This window comes from Coregonus lavaretus (genome assembly GCF_964263955.1).
Source record: "Coregonus lavaretus genome assembly, contig: HAP1_SCAFFOLD_2884, whole genome shotgun sequence".
Lineage (NCBI taxonomy): Eukaryota > Metazoa > Chordata > Actinopteri > Salmoniformes > Salmonidae > Coregonus > Coregonus lavaretus.
Window position 1 is genome coordinate 21,728 of NW_028163986.1, and position 18,237 is coordinate 39,964.

An 18,237-nucleotide genomic window follows, 5' to 3' on the forward strand; every position below is an offset into this window, starting at 1 on the left:
ACACGCACTCTACACACACGTACACATGGATGTTGTATTGTAAATATGTGATAGCAGAGTAGTGGCCTGAGGGAACACACTAAATGTATTGGGTAAAGTGTTATGAAATGTAATGTCATGTAATATTTTAAATTGTATATCACTTCCTTAATGTTGCTGGACCCCAGGAAGAGTAGCTGCTGCCTTGGCAGCAGCTAATGGGGATCCTTAATAAATACAAATACCTTTATTGTGCATCGTTGTAAACATTAGCTAACTTACCATTTGTGTTTCCCTCTTCTTGTCACTCGCATGTTTATCCTTGCCCTAGTGGCAGGCATACTGTAGGTTCTCCTACCGACAACCAGGAAGGGGGTTCCATCATAGGGAACATATTTGAGTTCCCAACACAAGTTTTTTTCAGGATGCGAGACCTGAGAAGTTAAACAAATGACACAAGTTAGAATAGCAGTTCATCTCTATAGCTAGCTTGATGGATATACTTAGCTAGCTATCTTACGTTAGTCAATTAAGTTAGCTAGCTTGCTAGCTGGCTTACGAACGACCAGTGGCGGTCGGTGCCGTTTAAGATGAGGGAGGACAAATAAAAAATGTTTTAATGAGCATGGCCTTATTTCTATTACAGCATAAAGGATGACTGTCATTCATATTCCATTCACCCAGCTTAACATCGATAGGTTGGTTTAGGCTACCACGTGATACTCAAATTTTCCCTATACCCATCACGAGGTTGCTACACCTAGCCTATGAATTCAACGTAGGTGCACACAGATCGAGAGAAAGATTTGAGGGGACAGACAGTGAAACATTCATCACCGCTTTGCACACTCTTGCCTGCATCTAGCTGATCTAGGGTGAAATCATTAAACAGTTGCAAACGAGAGTTTCTATTGGACAAATTCAGGTATGTTTATCCCACATTTCGTTCCATTTGCTACCATTTAAGAAAAGTTTTTCAACCGAATCGGTGGAATGAATACACCACTGATCACACGCAAACAGTTGACTTTCATAGCCACATACAAACAGCTCGTTGTATTCCTTCTCTAATCTATGCGCTCTCCTCCTCTCACCTTTTCCCTTCACTTGTGGACTTCAATGCACAACATATAAGCTGTGTATGACCAGGCGAAAAAACCTTTCCAAGCCAAACCTTCATATCATAACCGCAACTAGCTCACCATATTAGCTAAAGTAACGTCATAGTCAACATAGCTAATATAACTAACGCATTAGTAAACACGCTATAATTATGCTGTACAGTGTTGTAATCAGTTTAGCAGTTACACCGGCGGGCCCCGGTGGCAATACATTTGTAAAACCAAAAGCTTATCTTGACTTGGAAGAGTTCCAGTGTTGGATAGTCATAGCCAGCTAGCTTACATAGCATCCCTCTGTTTGAGCCTGGTGTTTGAGTAGGCTAAACTAGCTAGCTGCGTTTGCTAGCTAAGTAAGTGAAAGAGAAAAAAAAGGACGAAATATAGCTAGCTCTCTCTCTTGCTCCTCCTTCATTTTTGAAGAAAATCATTTGTTAAAAACTGTTCAACGATTGTCTTTCTCTGTCTTTGAGTCAACTACTCACCACATTTTATGCACTGCAGCGCTAGCTAGCTGTAGCTTATGCTTTCAGTACTAGATTCATTCTCTGATCTTTTGATTGGGTGGACAACATGTCAGTTCATGCTGCAAGAGCTCTGATAGGTTGGAGGACGTCCTCTGGAAGTTGTCATAATTACTGTGTAAGTCTATGGAAGGGGGTGAGAACCATGAGCCTCCTAGGTTTTGTATTGAAGTCAATGTACCCAGGGGAGGACAGAAGCTAGCTGTTCTCCGGCTACACCATGGCGATACCCTACAGAGTGCTGTTGAGGCTACTGTAGACCTTTATTGCAAACCAGTATTTTAATTAATTATTTGGTGACGTGAATATTTTGTATAGTTTTAATCTAAAAAGGATGACTTTTTAAATGTTTCAGTATTTTTATTTAAAAAATCACTGAGGAGGATGGTCCTCCTCTGAGGAGCCTCCTCTGCTAAGGACCTAGATTAATATCACTCCTTGAATAAATTCGAATTCACCTATCGTATCTGAAGATTATGCCTTTGTTAAATGTTTTTCATGACGAAATGGAATGTTGGTTGTTCAGGCCAAAGGGGGGATGTTTTATGATGTTATTTGAAATGTGCCGCTTGGAGGGTGACGCCCGAGGGGAGACTGGTGATTGGCCAGAAGAGGGAGTAGCCCCTCCCTTTACATTGTTTATAAATAGGAGTTAAACGATGAGACGACAGAACGACCATAACAATCTGGGAGGCGTTCTCCAGGCAACGCGTGTCTGTGAATTTATGCTGTAACCTCGTGGTATGAATAAAAACTTCTGACACGATGCAGCATAACGGACTTTTTGTTCATCAGCAATATTACCACCATTCATCATATACGACACACCCTTCTGTCCAGACGCTTTATCCTTTTTGTTTACAACAAATGTGGTCCTTGTTTCCTGTTTATAATGTTTCAGATGGTCTTCAAACGCTTGCAGGCTAGTAAAATACTACTCATGAGGCAACTCTACGGGGTAGTTACATCGGCGCGAGTGGAGCAGACGGGACTATGACGTCACTTTTACAAAATCGGTATCCTTTCCGTGACCCGGAAACCGATAAATGGTCGAGGAGTGTGTCAATCACAGAGCTATAAATTCCTTAGATGGCGAACGAAATAAGGTTCCCCTCCCTCCTTGATAGCCTCCTTTTTTTAATCAGCTGTTGTATTGTCGGAAGAGAAAACCATGCACACCTTTAAGAAACAACATGCTACTTATTGTTTTATAGATACAACAATAATCCAGCCTTGTAATCGTCATTTGCCTAATGACGCACGAGTGGAGAAGTGCCGTCTCATTTCATCAAGCGCAATACCATCCACGTTCTCCCATTTGACCTTTTTCAAAAGGAGGCGAAAGAGGCAGGAGGACGCAGGAGGGAAGTACATCTAATTGATAAAAGACCCATAGCCCTTTTGCGTACTTCATGTTTGATATCTACACCAAAGATAGTGGATAAATTAAGATTTTGAAAAAAATCGTCAGTTCCTGTCTACTTAAATAGGTGGCTCTCCCATAGACACCAATGCGATAGCATCTGGGTCTGGTCTGCTTAGTTGATTATCTTCCATTGAAACAGAAAACACGAGGGAGTGGGATGTCTCGCTTCCTCTTTCGTCTCTGCTTCACGAAACTTTACGGTAACACCAACAAGTTCCACTGCGCCCTCTAGTGACTTGCAGGGAAAGTTTAAAGTCCCTCGGTGAACACACAGGTGGTTGACAGCTGGGACAAGTATCGGAGAGGTGAGTCGGACGCTTCTGAACGAGTATGTTACGAGTATTATATTTTAAGACCATTACATCTTTATTTCTGCACCGGCAGGGTCATAATCGAAATGTTGTTTTAGTTTATGTGATAATGAACTCGTATGCCTACTGCTCAGCTTTTTAATAATACATAGCTACACAGTGGATCTGGTTTCCCTAACTACTGCTTTCCGTAGTTATTCATTAACCACGGCTTGAATAGGAACACTTCAGTTTTGGATTAAAGAAACATAAACTGAATTATAAATATGTATTTTATTCTTATTTATGAAGAAGTACTACAAAGTCCTTTACAAAGCCACCTCCGTGCATTACAGAGCTGAGCTACATTCTAAAGGGGGCATTTAGATATGGTAAAGTTGTTCATTTACGTTTATATGGTTAGTACAGTTAGTAGAGCATACATGTATTGTCTGCTAAATGGCATATTATATTATTATAATATATATTATATTATAATTATTATTATATTATGTGTATTTTCATAGATCTTCGATCCATACAGCAGGTAATCTTTCTCTGATCTTGGCTGGTGTTATCCATGGCACAGAGTTGTTGTTGGTTCATGTTTTTAGTTGTTTATAAATTTCATGTTTTTAGGAGTTTATATATTTAATGTTTTTAGTGGTTTATATATTTCATGTTTTTAGTGGTTTATATATTTCATGTTTTTAGTGGTTTATATATTTCATGTTTTTAGGAGTTTATTTATTTCATGTTTTTAGGAGTTTATATATTTCATGTTTTTAGGAGTTTATATATTTCATGTTTTTAGGAGTTTATATATTTCATGTTTTTAGTGGTTTATATATTTCATGTTTTTAGTAGTTTATATTTCATGTTTTTAGTAGTTTTATATATTTCCAAATACTTCATGTGGTATCATCAAATATCTCTCAATGTGCTCAGAATAATGTGTTACTATGGGGAGCATATTATGGGATTATCTTTAAACATGTAGTCATTGTTGAGAAGCATATTACATTCTCCTCAACAGGATCCTACCAGTTTGTCTGGTAAATGGTAAACAACACTGAATGTAAGAACTCAAAAGCATTTTGATGGATTCTGTTTTTTGGGGGATTTTATCTAGTAGGGTAACGTTGAGTGAGATACTATATAGAATATAATTTAAAAAAAACAATATTTTTTTCCAGTGGGAAGTTTTGGTTGTGGCATTGGAATTAGAAAATAAATAGTTTAATTTGAATAAGTATAAATCACTGTAGTCAACTTTGATGCCTAGGTCTATAGGTCCCCTAATATATATCCTACCACATAATAATTGCAGGCAATTGTAATGGTTATGTCAATGCAAAACCACTGCAAATGCTTTATTTGCATGTCCCTTTTCCCCTGGCCATGCCACCTGTTGGCCACACACACGCACACACACACACACACACGCACACACACACACGCACACACACACACACACGCACACACACACGCACACGCACACACGCACACACAGGGGTTGTCATCACATGACACAATCCTGGTGAGTATTATCTATATCCTGGTGCTCAGTGGAGGGCAGACCTGGGTTCAGATACTATTAGAAATCTGTCGAATACCTTCAGCGTTGGCTCTAGCCTTCCTGGAGTACCAGATGGGCGGGGTTTACAGTTTTGGGACTATTCTATTGGTCCAGGAAAGCCAGGAAAGCTCAATGAAGTACAGAAAGTTTTTTTCTTTCTTAATTATTCAAATAGTATTTGAACCCAGGTGTGGTGGCAGACAGAGGGTGCATCCTAGTAACCTCTCCTTCTTCCTCAGGTGTCTCCTTCACTACTTCCCCACAAAATGTAAAGCATTCGATTGGTGTAGGCATGGGCTAGGGGGAATTTTCCAAATACCAGTCATTTCAGTTTAAATCCACGGAGATGTGATTGGGCCGTAACCTGATAGTGAACCAATGTATCTGTTTCTCTGGAAATGCCATCACAATGTCCCATGGGCTGTTTACTGTTTGATAACACATGGAACAGATGGGTGCTTCACTTCTACAGGATGTAGGCTACACAGTACACACACACACACACACACACACACACAACACACAACACACACACTAAATCATACACTAGTGGTTCAATGTAGGAGACAAGGACACTTTTGAATGGTAATGTTCTAGGGGTGTTGTTCTACGGATAGCCTTAGCCTAAGAAATTAAAAGTCAACGATCATGTTTGGGTTACAAAATGTACATCTGGGATACTAAAGCAATAAGGCCAGAGGCGGTGTGCTATTGTAAACTGGTTACATCATTAGAAGAGTCAACAAAGTCGTTTTGTATCATACAGTTGAAGTCGGAGGTTTACATACACTTAGGTTGGAGTCATTAAAACTCGTTTTTCAACCACTACACACATTTCTTGTTAACAAACTATAGTTTTGGCAAGTCGGTTAGGACATCTACTTTGTGCATGACACAAGTCATTTTTCCAACAATTGTTTACAGACAGATTATTTCACTTATAATTCACTGTATCACAATTCTAGTGGGTCAGAAGTTTACATACACTAAGTTGACTTTGCCTTTAAACAGCTTGGAAAATTCCAGAAAATGATGTCATGGCTTTAGAAGCTTCTGATAGGCTAATTTACATAATTTGAGTCAATTGGAGGTGTACCTGTGGATGTATTTCAAGGCCTACCTTCAAACTCAGTGGCTCTTTGCTTGACATCATGGGAAAATCAAAAGAAATCAGCCAAGACCTCAAAAGAAAAATTGTAGACCTCCACAAGTCTGGTTCGTCCTTGGGAGCAATTTCCAAATGCCTGAAGGTACCACGTTCATCTGTACAAACAATAGTACACAAGTATAAACACCATGGGACCACGCAGCCGTCATACCGCTCAGGAAGGAGATGTGTTCTGTCTCCTAGAGATGAACGTACTTTGGTGCAAAAAGTGCAAATCAATCCCAGAACAACAGCAAAGGACCTTGTGAAGATGCTGGAGGAAACAGGTACAAAAGTATCTATATCCACAGTAAAGAGCAGGTGTTCTTAATGTTTTTGTACATTCCGTGTATAAACACTCAGTAAACGGCCAGTTTATTAGGTACACCCGTCTACAAAAATAGTTCGCTCCTACAGACAGTGACTCACGTGGCCGTGGCTTGCTATATAAAGCAGGCAGACAGGCATCGAGGCATTCAGTTACTGTTCAAATGAATGTTAGAATGGGCAAAACGAGTGACCTAAGCGGCTTTGACCCTGGTATGACAGGCTAGCCAGGTCCAGTATCTCAGAAACGGCCTCGTGGGCTTTTCACGCACGACATTGGCTAGGGTTTTCCCGAGAACGGTGCGACAAACGAAAAACTTGACGTTTGATTAGAGGTCGAAGGAGAATGGCAAGAATCATGCAAGCTAACAGGCGGGCCACAAACATGCAAATAACTGCACAGTACAACAGTGGTGTACAGAACGGCATCTTGGAACGCCCAACTCGTCGGTCCTTGTCACGGACGGGCTATTGCAGCAGACGACCACACTGGGTTCCACTCCTATCAGCTAAAAACAAGAAGAAGCATCTCCAGTGGACACGCCATCACCAACTCTGGTCAATTGAGGAGTGGAAAAACATTGCCTGGTCCAACGAATCCCGGTTCCTGTTGCGTCATGCTCGCAGTCGATGTTCCAATTCATCCCAAAGGTGTTCGATTGGGGTTGAGATTTTGTGCAGGCCAGTCAAGTTCTTCCACACTGATCTCAACATAGCATTTCTGTATGGACCTCTCTTTGTGCACAGGTGCATTGTTATGCTGAAACAGGAAAGGGTCTTCCCCAAACTGTTGCCACAAAGTTGGAAGCACAATGCCTCGCAAAGAAGGGCAACTATTGGTAGATGGGTAAAAAAAAAAGACATGAAATATCCCGTTGAGCATGATGAAGTTATTAATTACACATTGGATTGTGTATCAATACACCCAGTCACTACATTTTTAAAAATATTTTTATTTTAAAAATGTTTAGTCATTTAGCAGAGATACATACTACAAAGATGCATGCATCCTTCCTAACTCAGTTGCCGGAAAGGAAGGAAACCGCTCAGGGATTTCACCATGAGGCCAATGGTGACTTTAAAATAGTTAGTTTTTAATGGCTGTGATAGGAGAAAACTGAGGATGGATCAACAACAATGTAGTTACTCCACAATACTAACCTAAATGACATAGTGAAAAGAAGGAAGCCTCTACAGAATAAAAAATATTCCGAAACATGCTTGCAACAAGGCACTAGAGTAATACTGCAAACAACGTGGCAAAAAAATTCACTTTCTGTCCTGAATACAAAGTGTTATGTTTGGGGCAAATCCAATACAACACATTACTGAGTACCACTCTCCATATTTTCAAGCATAGTGGTGGCTGCATCATGTTATGGGTATGCTTGTAGTCGTTAAGGACTGGGGAGTTTTTCAGGATAAAAAAGAAACGTAATGGTGCTAAGCACAGACAAAATCCTAGAGGAAAACCTGGTTCAGTCTGCTTTCCACCAGACACTGGGAGATGAATTCACCTTTCAGCAGGACAATAACCTAAAACACAAGGCCAAATCTACACTGGAGTTGCTTATCAAGAGTGGCCGAGTTACAGTTTTGATTTAAATCTACATGAAAATCTATGGCAAGACCTGAAAATGGTTGTCTAGCAATGATCAACAACCAATTTGGCAGAGCTTGAATAATTTTTAAAAGCATAATGTGCAAATGTTGCACAATCCAGGTGTGGAAAGCTCTTTGAGACTTACCCAGAAAGACTCATACAGTGGGGAAAAAAGTATTTAGTCAGCCGTTGCACAATCCAGGTGTGGAAAGCTCTTTGAGACTTACCCAGAAAGACTCATACAGTGGGGAAAAAAGTATTTAGTCAGCCACCAATTGTGCAAGTTCTCCCACTTAAAAAGATGAGAGGCCTGTAATTTTCATCATAGGTACACGTCAACGATGACAGACAAATTGAGAAAAAAAAATCCAGAAAATCACATTGTAGGATTTTTAATGAATTTATTTGCAAATTATGGTGGAAAATAAGTATTTGGTCACCTACAAACAAGCAAAATTTCTGGCTCTCACAGACCTGTAACTTCTTATTTAAGAGGCTCCTCTGTCCTCCACTCATTACCTGTATTAATGGCACCTGTTTGAACTTATCAGTATAAAAGACACCTGTCCACAACCTCAAACAGTCACACTCCAAACTCCACTATGGCCAAGACCAAAGAGCTGTCAAAGGACACCAGAAACAAAATTGTAGACCTGCACCAGGCTGGGAAGACTGAATCTGCAATAGGTAAGCAGCTTGGTTTGAAGAAATCAACTGTGGGAGAAAATATTAGGAAATGGAAGACATACAAGACCACTGATAATCTCCCTCGATCTGGGGCTCCACACAAGATCTCACCCCGTGGGGTCAAAATGATCACAAGAACGGTGAGCAAAAATCCCAGAACCACACAGGGGGACCTAGTGAATGACCTGCAGAGAGCTGGGACCAAAGTAACAAAGCCTACCATCAGTAACACACTACGCCGCCAGGGACTCAAATCCTGCAGTGCCAGACGTGTCCCCCTGCTTAAGCCAGTACATGTCCAAGTTTGCTAGAGTGCATTTGGATGATCCAGAAGAGGATTGGGAGAATGTCATATGGTCAGATGAAACCAAAATAGAACTTTTTGGTAAAAACTCAACTCGTCGTGTTTGTAGGACAAAGAATGCTGAGTTGCATCCAAAGAACACCATACCTACTGTGAAGCATGGGGGTGGAAACATCATGCTTTGGGGCAGTTTTTCTGCAAAGGGACCAGGACGACTGATCCATGTAAAGGAAAGAATGAATGGGGCCATGTATCGTGAGATTTTGAGTGAAAACCTCCTTCCATCAGCAAGGGCATTGAAGATGAAACGTGGCTGGGTCTTTCAGCATGACAATGATCCCAAACACACCGCCCGGGCAACGAAGGAGTGGCTTCGTAAGAAGCATTTCAAGGTCCTGGAGTGGCCTAGCCAGTCTCCAGATCTCAACCCCATAGAAAATCTTTGGAGGGAGTTGAAAGTCTGTGTTGCCCAGCGACAGCCCCAAAACATCACTGCTCTAGAGGAGATCTGCATGGAGGAATGGGCCAAAATACCAGCAACAGTGTGTGAAAACGTTTGACCTGTGTCATTGCCAACAAAGGGTATATAACAAAGTATTGAGAAACTTTTGTTATTGACCAAATACTTATTTTCCACCATAATTTGCAAATAAATTCATTAAAAATCCTACAATGTGATTTTCTGGATTTTTTTCTCTCATTTTGTCTGTCATAGTTGACGTGTACCTATGATGAAAATTACAGGCCTCTCTCATCTTTTTAAGTGGGAGAACTTGCACAATTGGTGGCTGACTAAATACTTTTTTCCCCCACTGTAGCTGTAATCTCTCATAGCTGTAAAGGTGTTTCAACACAGTATGGACTCCCGGGTGTGAATACTAATGCAAATGAGAGATTTCTGTATTTCATTTTCAATAAATTATCAAACATTCCTAAGAACATGTTTTCACTTTGACATTATGGGGTATTGTGTGTAGATGGGTAATTTTTATTTATTTATTTATATATATATATATATATATATATATATATATATATATATATATATATATATATATATATATTGAATTCAGGCTGTAACACAACAGAATATGGAATCTATATATACACATTACTGAGCACCACTCTCCATATGTTCAAGCATAGTGGTGGCTGCATCATGTTATGGGTATTTAAAAAAAGAAAATCGATTTCACCTTTCAGCAGGACAATAACCTGTTATTTTCATGATATAGACTGACCAGGTGAATCCAGGTGAAAGCTAGGATCCCTTATTTATGTCACTTCTTAAATCCACTTCAGTCAGCGGTACCGGAGCGCCAAGTCTAGGTCCAAAAGGCTTCTCAACAGCTTCTACCCCCAAGCCATAAGACTCCTGAACAGCTAATCATGGCTACCCGGACTATTTGCACTGCCCCCCCACCCCCTCTTTTACGCTGCTGCTACTCTGTTAATTATTTATGCATAGTCACTTTAACTCTACCCACATGTACATATTACTTCAATTATCTCGACTAACCGGTCCCCCCGCACATTGACTCTGTACCGGTACTTCCTGTATATAGCCTCCCTACTGTTATTTGATTTTACTGCTGCTCTTTAATTATTTATTATTTTTTACTTGTCTATTTTTTTACTTAACTTTTTATTTTTAAACTGCATTGTTGGTTAAGGGCTTGTAAGTAAGCATTTGATTTGATTTGATCCTAGACCAGCACTGCTACCGTGAGACGCTTCATGAATACGGACCCATGACATGGCTTGTTGTTGTAGCTCAAGATACCAACACTTTAGTATGTGGTCTGTACTGTAATGTTTAACAAGGGAGTTTCTGCATGGCTAGGTCGGCTACCCTTCAGTTAATGTAAACAGAGCTGCCACAGGCTCCTGACATGACAGGAATCTGTGTAAACACTTAAAGGAGAAGACACGAACACACAACGACAGACGGATAAGCTTGAAGGACAATAGTGAAAGGTGGTTGCGGTTGTAGGTTATGATCTGTGTATCCATTTTCTGTTTCATCTTTTTCTAAGCAGCTTATAGTGGATCATTACTAGAAAGTTAATATAACCGCTTATAGTGGATCATTACTAGAAAGTTAATATTACATTTCAGTCATTTTTAGCAGACGCTCTTACCCAGAGCGACTTACAGGAGCAGTTAGGGTTAAGTGCCTTGCTCAAGAGCACATCGGCAGATTTTTCACCTAGTCAGCTCTGGGATTCGAACCAGCGACCTTTTGTTTACCGGCCCAACGCTCTTAACCGCTAGGCTACCTGCCCTATGCATAGTCCCTTGTACAGGCAGTTACCAAGCTGTATGTGTAAAGTGAGTGAGTCTATGTCTATAGCGGTGCCGTGGATAATTACTAGAAAGTTAATATTGGAGCTTTTTTGTGTGACTGACTTGTTGAGACTGTTGTTAATAGATTAGACACCATATGAAGCGTAACATCTCTCTCTCTCCTTGTCTCCTTCTCACCCTTCCTCTCTCTCTGTCTCGCTTTCTCTCCATCCATCTCTCTCCCCCTCCCCTCTCTCTACAGTGATGTCTAGCTGGTTGAAGGACGGGGAGGTGTTGATGGGTGAGGGAAGTGGCACCCCATGCAGCCCCAGACAGAGGGTCTTCTCAACCCCAGGTGGATATGGCAGTCCCAGGCCGGGTGGCAGGGGGGTAGGGGTGTCTGGCAGGGGGGTAGGGGTGTCTGGGATGGTGCAGCCGGAGACCATGGGGAAGGCCAAAGAGCTGTTTGTTCTCTGTGATAAAGAAGGAAAAGGTTTCATCACCAAGAGAGATATGCAGGTTAGTGAGATTCAGAAAGCTTTATTGTCCTAAATTCCCAATGAGGTGATACACTGAACTGTATGTAAAAAGTTAACATATTTATAAAAGCTTTTCTCTCTCTCTCTTCCTCTCCTCCCCCTCCTCTCTCTCTTGTCTTCTCTCTCTTCCTCCCCCTCCTCTCCTCCTTTCTCTCCCTCCTCCCCCTCCTCTCCTCCTCCTCTCCCTCTCCCTCTCTCCTCCTCCCCCTCCTCTCTCCCTCCCCCCCCCCCCCTCCTCCTCCTTTCTCTCCCTCCTCCTCTCCTCCTCCTCTCCCTCTCCCTCTCTCCTCCTCCTCCCCTCCTCTCCTCCTCCTCTCCCTCCTCCCCTCTTCTCCTCTCTCAGAGACTGCAGGGTGAGTTACCTCTGTCCCCAGAACAGCTGGAGTCAGTTTTTGAGAGTCTGGACAGAGACAGAAACGGCTTCCTAACTCCTGTCGAGTTTAACATGGGCCTTGGTGTGTACCGCTCACTCATTTCATGACATGCTGGACATTTGTTTGAACAAAATGTTAATGAATTCATCTCTTGATAAGTTACTTAAGGTCCAAGGTTGGAGATCACTGACGTGTATCTTTATTAACTTTGTAATGACATTTCCCTGTCTCTCTGTCTGACTGTGTGATAGATTACTGCATTCTAAATAGTATGTAGTAGGATTAGTACACAGTATGTAGTAGGATTAGTACACAGTATGTAGTTTTAGTATGTAGTAGCCAAGACATTTGACCAATGACTTATATTGACACATTTCTCTGTCTCTCTGTCCGACTGTGTGATAGCAGGGGAGTTGATGGGGGTGGAGGAGAACACAGAGAAGAGGCAGATGGAGACGGAGGAGAAGGTGGATCCAGGAGAACTCAGATTCACTCAGATACTGACGGAGCTGGGAGCTGACAAACTCTTCAAAGAGTGAGTGGCTACACCACTCTGGAAAACATGATGGAACGCGTTTCTAGAGAGAGTTCGGCCAACGTTTATATTCATAATAACAAGTATTTGTATTCTAGCTTCCTGTAACAGAGTTGTGTTGTGCTGTGTGTGTGTGTGTCTCAGTCAGACATAACTGTGTGTGTGTGTGTGTGTGTGTGTAACCTGTTGTATCATGTGTCTTTATGTCAGTCAGTGGGAGCTGGGTACCCTGTGGTGTGACCTCCAGAGAGACAGACCAGAGCTGCTCTCTATCCTGGAGGATGTCCTTGTCCACGCTGTGTCTCATCTCCAAGACTCACTGAGGGAGAGAGAGAGTCTGGAACAGGCCCTACGCAGGTCTCAATTCTCTCCCCGTATCGACGTTTACTGTCCGTTCATTCATATGACTGGTGGAGCAGAAAAACATCAACTTACTTATTAACATACTTACCTACTTAATCTAATGTATTGTTGTGTTGCAGATATGACAGGGTTAGGGTTACTATCTAATATGTTGTTGTGTTTCAGATGGGAGAGTGACCATGACAGGGTTAGGTTTACTATCTAATTTGTTGTAGTGTTTCAGATAGGAGAGTGACCATGACAGGGTTAGGGTTACTATCTAATGTGTTGTTGTGTTTCAGATGGGAGAGTGACCATGACAGGGTTAGGGTTACTATCTAATGTGTTGTTGTGTTTCAGATGGGAGAGTGACCATGACAGGGTTAGGGTTACTATCTAATGTGTTGTTGTGTTTCAGATGGGAGAGTGACCATGACAGGGTTAGGGTTACTATCTAATGTGTTGTTGTGTTTCAGATGGGAGAGTGACCATGACAGGGTTAGGGTTACTATCTAATGTGTTGTTGTGTTTCAGATAGGAGAGTGACCATGACAGGGTTAGGGTTACTATCTAATGTATTGTTGTTTCAGATGGGAGAGTGACCATGACAGGGTTAGGGTTACTATCTTATGTGTTGTTGTGTTTCAGATGGTAGAGTGACCATGACAGGGTTAGGGTTACTATCTAATGTGTTGTTGTTTCAGATGGGAGAGTGACCATGACAGGGTTAGGGTTACTATCTAATGTGTTGTTGTTTCAGATGGGAGAGTGACCATGACAGGGTTAGGGTTACTATCTAATGTGTTGTTGTGTTTCAGATGGGAGAGTGACCATGACAGGGTTAGGGTTACTATCTAAGGTGTTGTTGTTGTTTCAGATGAGAGAGTGACCATGACAGGGTTAGGGTTACTATCTTATGTGTTGTTGTGTTTCAGATGGGAGAGTGACCATGACAGGGTTAGGGTTACTATCTAATGTGTTGTTGTTTCAGATGGGAGAGTGACCATGACAGGGTTAGGGTTACTATCTTATGTGTTGTTGTGTTTCAGATGGGAGAGTGACCATGACAGGGTTAGGGTTACTATCTAATGTGTTGTTGTTTCAGATGGGAGAGTGACCATGACAGGGTTAGGGTTACTATCTAATGTGTTGTTGTTTCAGATGGGAGAGTGACCATGACAGGGTTAGGGTTACTATCTAATGTGTTGTTGTGTTTCAGATGGGAGAGTGACCATGACAGGGTTAGGGTTACTATCTAATGTGTTGTTGTTTCAGATGGGAGAGTGACCATGACAGGGTTAGGGTTACTATCTAATGTGTTGTTGTTTCAGACGAGAGAGTGACCATGACAGGGTTAGGGTTACTATCTAATGTGTTGTTGTTTCAGATGAGAGAGTGACCATGACAGGGTTAGGGTTACTATCTAATGTGTTGTTGTGTTTCAGATGGGAGAGTGACCATGACAGGGTTAGGGTTACTATCTAATGTGTTGTTGTTTCAGATGGGAGAGTGACCATGACAGGGTTAGGGTTACTATCTAATGTGTTGTTGTTTCAGACGGGAGAGTGACCATGACAGGGTGGTTCGGTCCATATATGAGGAGATGGAGAGTCAGATCAGAGAGGAGAGAGAGAAACGACTGGCTCAGGTAGCTATCTGTTCTGAAAATAAAGTATGAAAATGTATTCAGTCACTACTTTAAGTCGCTCTGGATCAGAGCGTCTGCTAAATGACTAAAATGTAAAATGTGAATGGTCTGCTGGGCTATGGACAGGGTGGTTGTTTAGCAACAAAACCGACGTATGCGCAACTATGGGGCAACACAGTCGGGGCTGGCTTAGACTGTTGACAACATGTAAACTGTTGAAAATATAAATACATTTGCACAATGAGCACTTGTTGTCTCTCATACATCATTACAGTTGTTGGTTAGCTAGCGAATTGTAGCTATATTAGTCAACCTGGTCTCAGAGCATTTCATATTATTCTGTGTGTAAATCCGAGACTCCATTTACTATGATATGTATGTTACGCTTCGTATGGTATGTTTTAATTTGTGGGTGTCCATCAGCCAATTCGTACAATATGTTACGAATTTGCTAAACTTATGATATCTTACGAATTCCAATTTGTTGTGGCTAACGTTAGCTAGCTGGCTAATGTTAGCTAGATGGCTAATGTTAGCTAGATGGCTAATGTTAGGCTAGGGGTTAGGGGTTAAAGTTAGGGTTAAGGTTAGGGGAAGGGTTGGCAAAGTTGCTAATTAGCTAAAATAGTCTGCGATGAGATTCGAAACACGCAACCTTTGGGTTGCTTGACGTTCACGTTATACGCCCACACGTCCACCCCGACCAACCCCCCTCCTTTCGTTTTTGCCTTAAGTAACCTTCTGTCTTATGTATCCATACCAAACGTAACATATCATACTAATTTGAGTGTCATGGCTTTACATCTACTATGTTACATCTAGTCTATGAGACCGGGCTGTATTATCATAGACATGACATCAGTCAAAACACTTCAAAACAAGACAAGCTATCAATAAGAAGATATATAACGAACCGAAACCAGACACCTGATTCCCAACATGGCAGCTTCTTGTCATTGTTGCTTGCTAATTTTTCGATGAAAGTTGGTACCGACATGTAACCTATTGTAGAATATGCATATCCCACAATGCATCATCCAAATATAACGATTGCCTATACCTACGCATAGTGGCTCAAATAATTTGTTCTATTTTTTAAATACTAAAACGGCTTATATAAAAAAATTATAGGCCATCATCACTGTTAATCGTGAATGACAGTTCTTCACGTTTTACGGGTGAAACGTCCATGCTGCATCAGCATGCCAACCATTTGATCCCAATCAGTCACATGGGAATATGCATTTCAATCTTATTGAAAGATGTAGGCTAAGTAACTAAGGTTTAAGCGAAGTATTAGAACAGAGATAAGAAGCTACACTTCCATTTTGTTTCAATCAAAGCATTACATTTACATTTTTAGTCATTTAGCAGACGCTCTTATCCAGAGCGACTTACAGGAGCAATTAGGGTTAAGTGACTTGCTCAAGGGCACATCGACAGATTTTTCACCTAGTCGGCTCGGGGATTAGAACCAGCGACCTTTCGGTTACTGGCACAACGCTCTTACCCACTAAGCTACCTGCCGCCCTAACTAAGCCTAGTGAGCTGTTGAGGTCTGGCCACATGAACATAGTTTTTTTTTTTTCAACATCATAATAAAATGTCCTAAGTAGCCTGTTGGTTCAACACTAGAGCCTAACGTTACTATGCAATCATATTCAGTTCGTTATGTGGAATACTAATGAATCATTAAAGCGATCTTACGAGACCATATTGATTCAACTTTCATCTAAACTTGATTAAGCAAGCATCGCTCTGAGAAGTGGCGGAGTGTTGCTCCTCGGCGTACCGTGGCTGCACTACTTGCTCCTCGGCGTACCGTGGCTGCACTACTTGCTCCTCGGCGTACCGTGGCTGCACTACTTGCTCCTCGGCGTACCGTGGCTGCACTACTTGCTCCTCGGCGTACCGTGGCTGCACTACTTGCTCCTCGGCGTACCGTGGCTGCACTACTTGCTCCTCGGCGTACCGTGGCTGCACTACACGGCTGATAACAACGCACATAAAGGAATGCAGCATCTTCCTCGGTTGCCATTATATGATTTTCTTACTACACATGCGCAAACCTGCCCAGCAAATATAGCCCAATTCTGTCCCCATTCTCCAATCGTACTGCCGCCGAGGTGTATGTACTTTACGATGACTAGTTCACTACGATTTGGCTTGACTGAATCGTTAAATGTGAGAGGTTCTCCAATGGGTACAGCCCAATGGGTACAGCCCGTAGACTCAGAAAAAAACGGTGTGATGTATTTCAGCCCTGGGGCCTCCCGAGTGGCACAGCGGTCTAAGGCACTGCATCGCAGTGCTTGAGGCGTCATTACAGCCCCGGGTTCGATCCCAGGCTGTGTCACAGCCGGCCGTGACCAGAAGCCCCATAGGGTGGCAAACAATTGTTTCAGCGTCGTCCGGGTTAGGGGAGGGTTTGGCCGGCCGGGATTTCCTTGTCCCATCATGCTCTAGCGACTCCTTGTGGCGGGCCGGGCGCCTGCACGCTGACTTCGGTCGCCAGCTGGACGGTGTTTCCTCCGACACATTGGTGCGGCTGGCTTCCTGGTTAAGCGAGCAGTGTGTCAAGAAACAGTGCGGCTAAGAAACAGTGCGGCTTGGCAGGGTCGTGTTTCGGAGGACGCACGGCTCTCGACCTTCGCCGAGTCCGTAGGGGAGTTGCAGCGATGGGCCAAGACTGTAACTACCAGTTGGGGTAAAAAAAATTAACTAATGTATTTCAGCCCTAACTAATGGCTGATCGTGATGATGATGATGATAATGATGATGACTGTACTTCATGTTAAAGGACAGTATCAGACAGTGGGACAGAAGACAGAAGATTGCTGAGGAGCTGAAGACGAGGGAGCAGGAACTGGAGATCGCCCTGGCCAATCAGAGAGAGGTAGAGACATCGTAGACTTAGACAGGTGACTCTTTGTATCTGTCACATTATGACGTCATTGAGCCACCTCCATTTTGAAGTAGTCTATTTTCATCTTCTGTGAGTTTGTAAACAAACTGAAAGGGTGCGTACTGCCACCTGGAGTGCTCAGGGAGATTTTAACCCGGGGCTAAGCGAGTGTTCACACTTGCACATTTATGAAGTGGGCTAGCACCAATCTTAGCCCAGGGTTAGCTGGACCTGCTCCGAAGCAGGGTTAGCACCGACTTTTCAGAAACACGGTGCCAAAATAGCCAGTGTAAAACAGGGTCAAGAACAATGCATACATGTATTACCATGCATACAATATACAAATAGAAACATGCAGAGAGTGTTTGGTCCCCTGCTGATTTTGTGTGTTTGCCCACTGACAGGGACATGATCGGTCTGTGGTTACTGTCCAATCACAAAAGCTTCACTCTCATTTAATTTGCATATGCTCGTGATGCCTGTGATGTGTTCTGCACGGTATTTTGATAAGTATGTAAATTCATACTAATTCATCCTTCCATCTGAGGACAAAAAAACGAAATACTTTAATCCCTGCAAAAAACATTGGTTGCTATGCCTAACAATAACGGTTGCTATGCATGC

General features: G+C 42.2%; 1 protein-coding gene across 1 annotated transcript in view; it reads left to right on the plus strand.

The window, feature by feature from the left end:
• The first annotated feature begins 3,263 nt into the window (after nt 1-3,263).
• Nucleotides 3,264-18,237, plus strand: part of cracr2b (calcium release activated channel regulator 2B) — a 33,721-nt gene continuing 18,747 nt past the window's right edge. Inside the window, exons 1-7 of the mRNA XM_084192537.1 lie at nt 3,264-3,352; nt 11,533-11,789; nt 12,153-12,264; nt 12,589-12,718; nt 12,929-13,075; nt 14,618-14,708; nt 17,509-17,604. Coding sequence (XP_084048663.1) covers nt 11,535-11,789; nt 12,153-12,264; nt 12,589-12,718; nt 12,929-13,075; nt 14,618-14,708; nt 17,509-17,604 — 831 coding nt within the window. The 5' untranslated portion in view covers nt 3,264-3,352; nt 11,533-11,534. The remainder of the gene's footprint in view (nt 3,353-11,532; nt 11,790-12,152; nt 12,265-12,588; nt 12,719-12,928; nt 13,076-14,617; nt 14,709-17,508; nt 17,605-18,237) is intronic.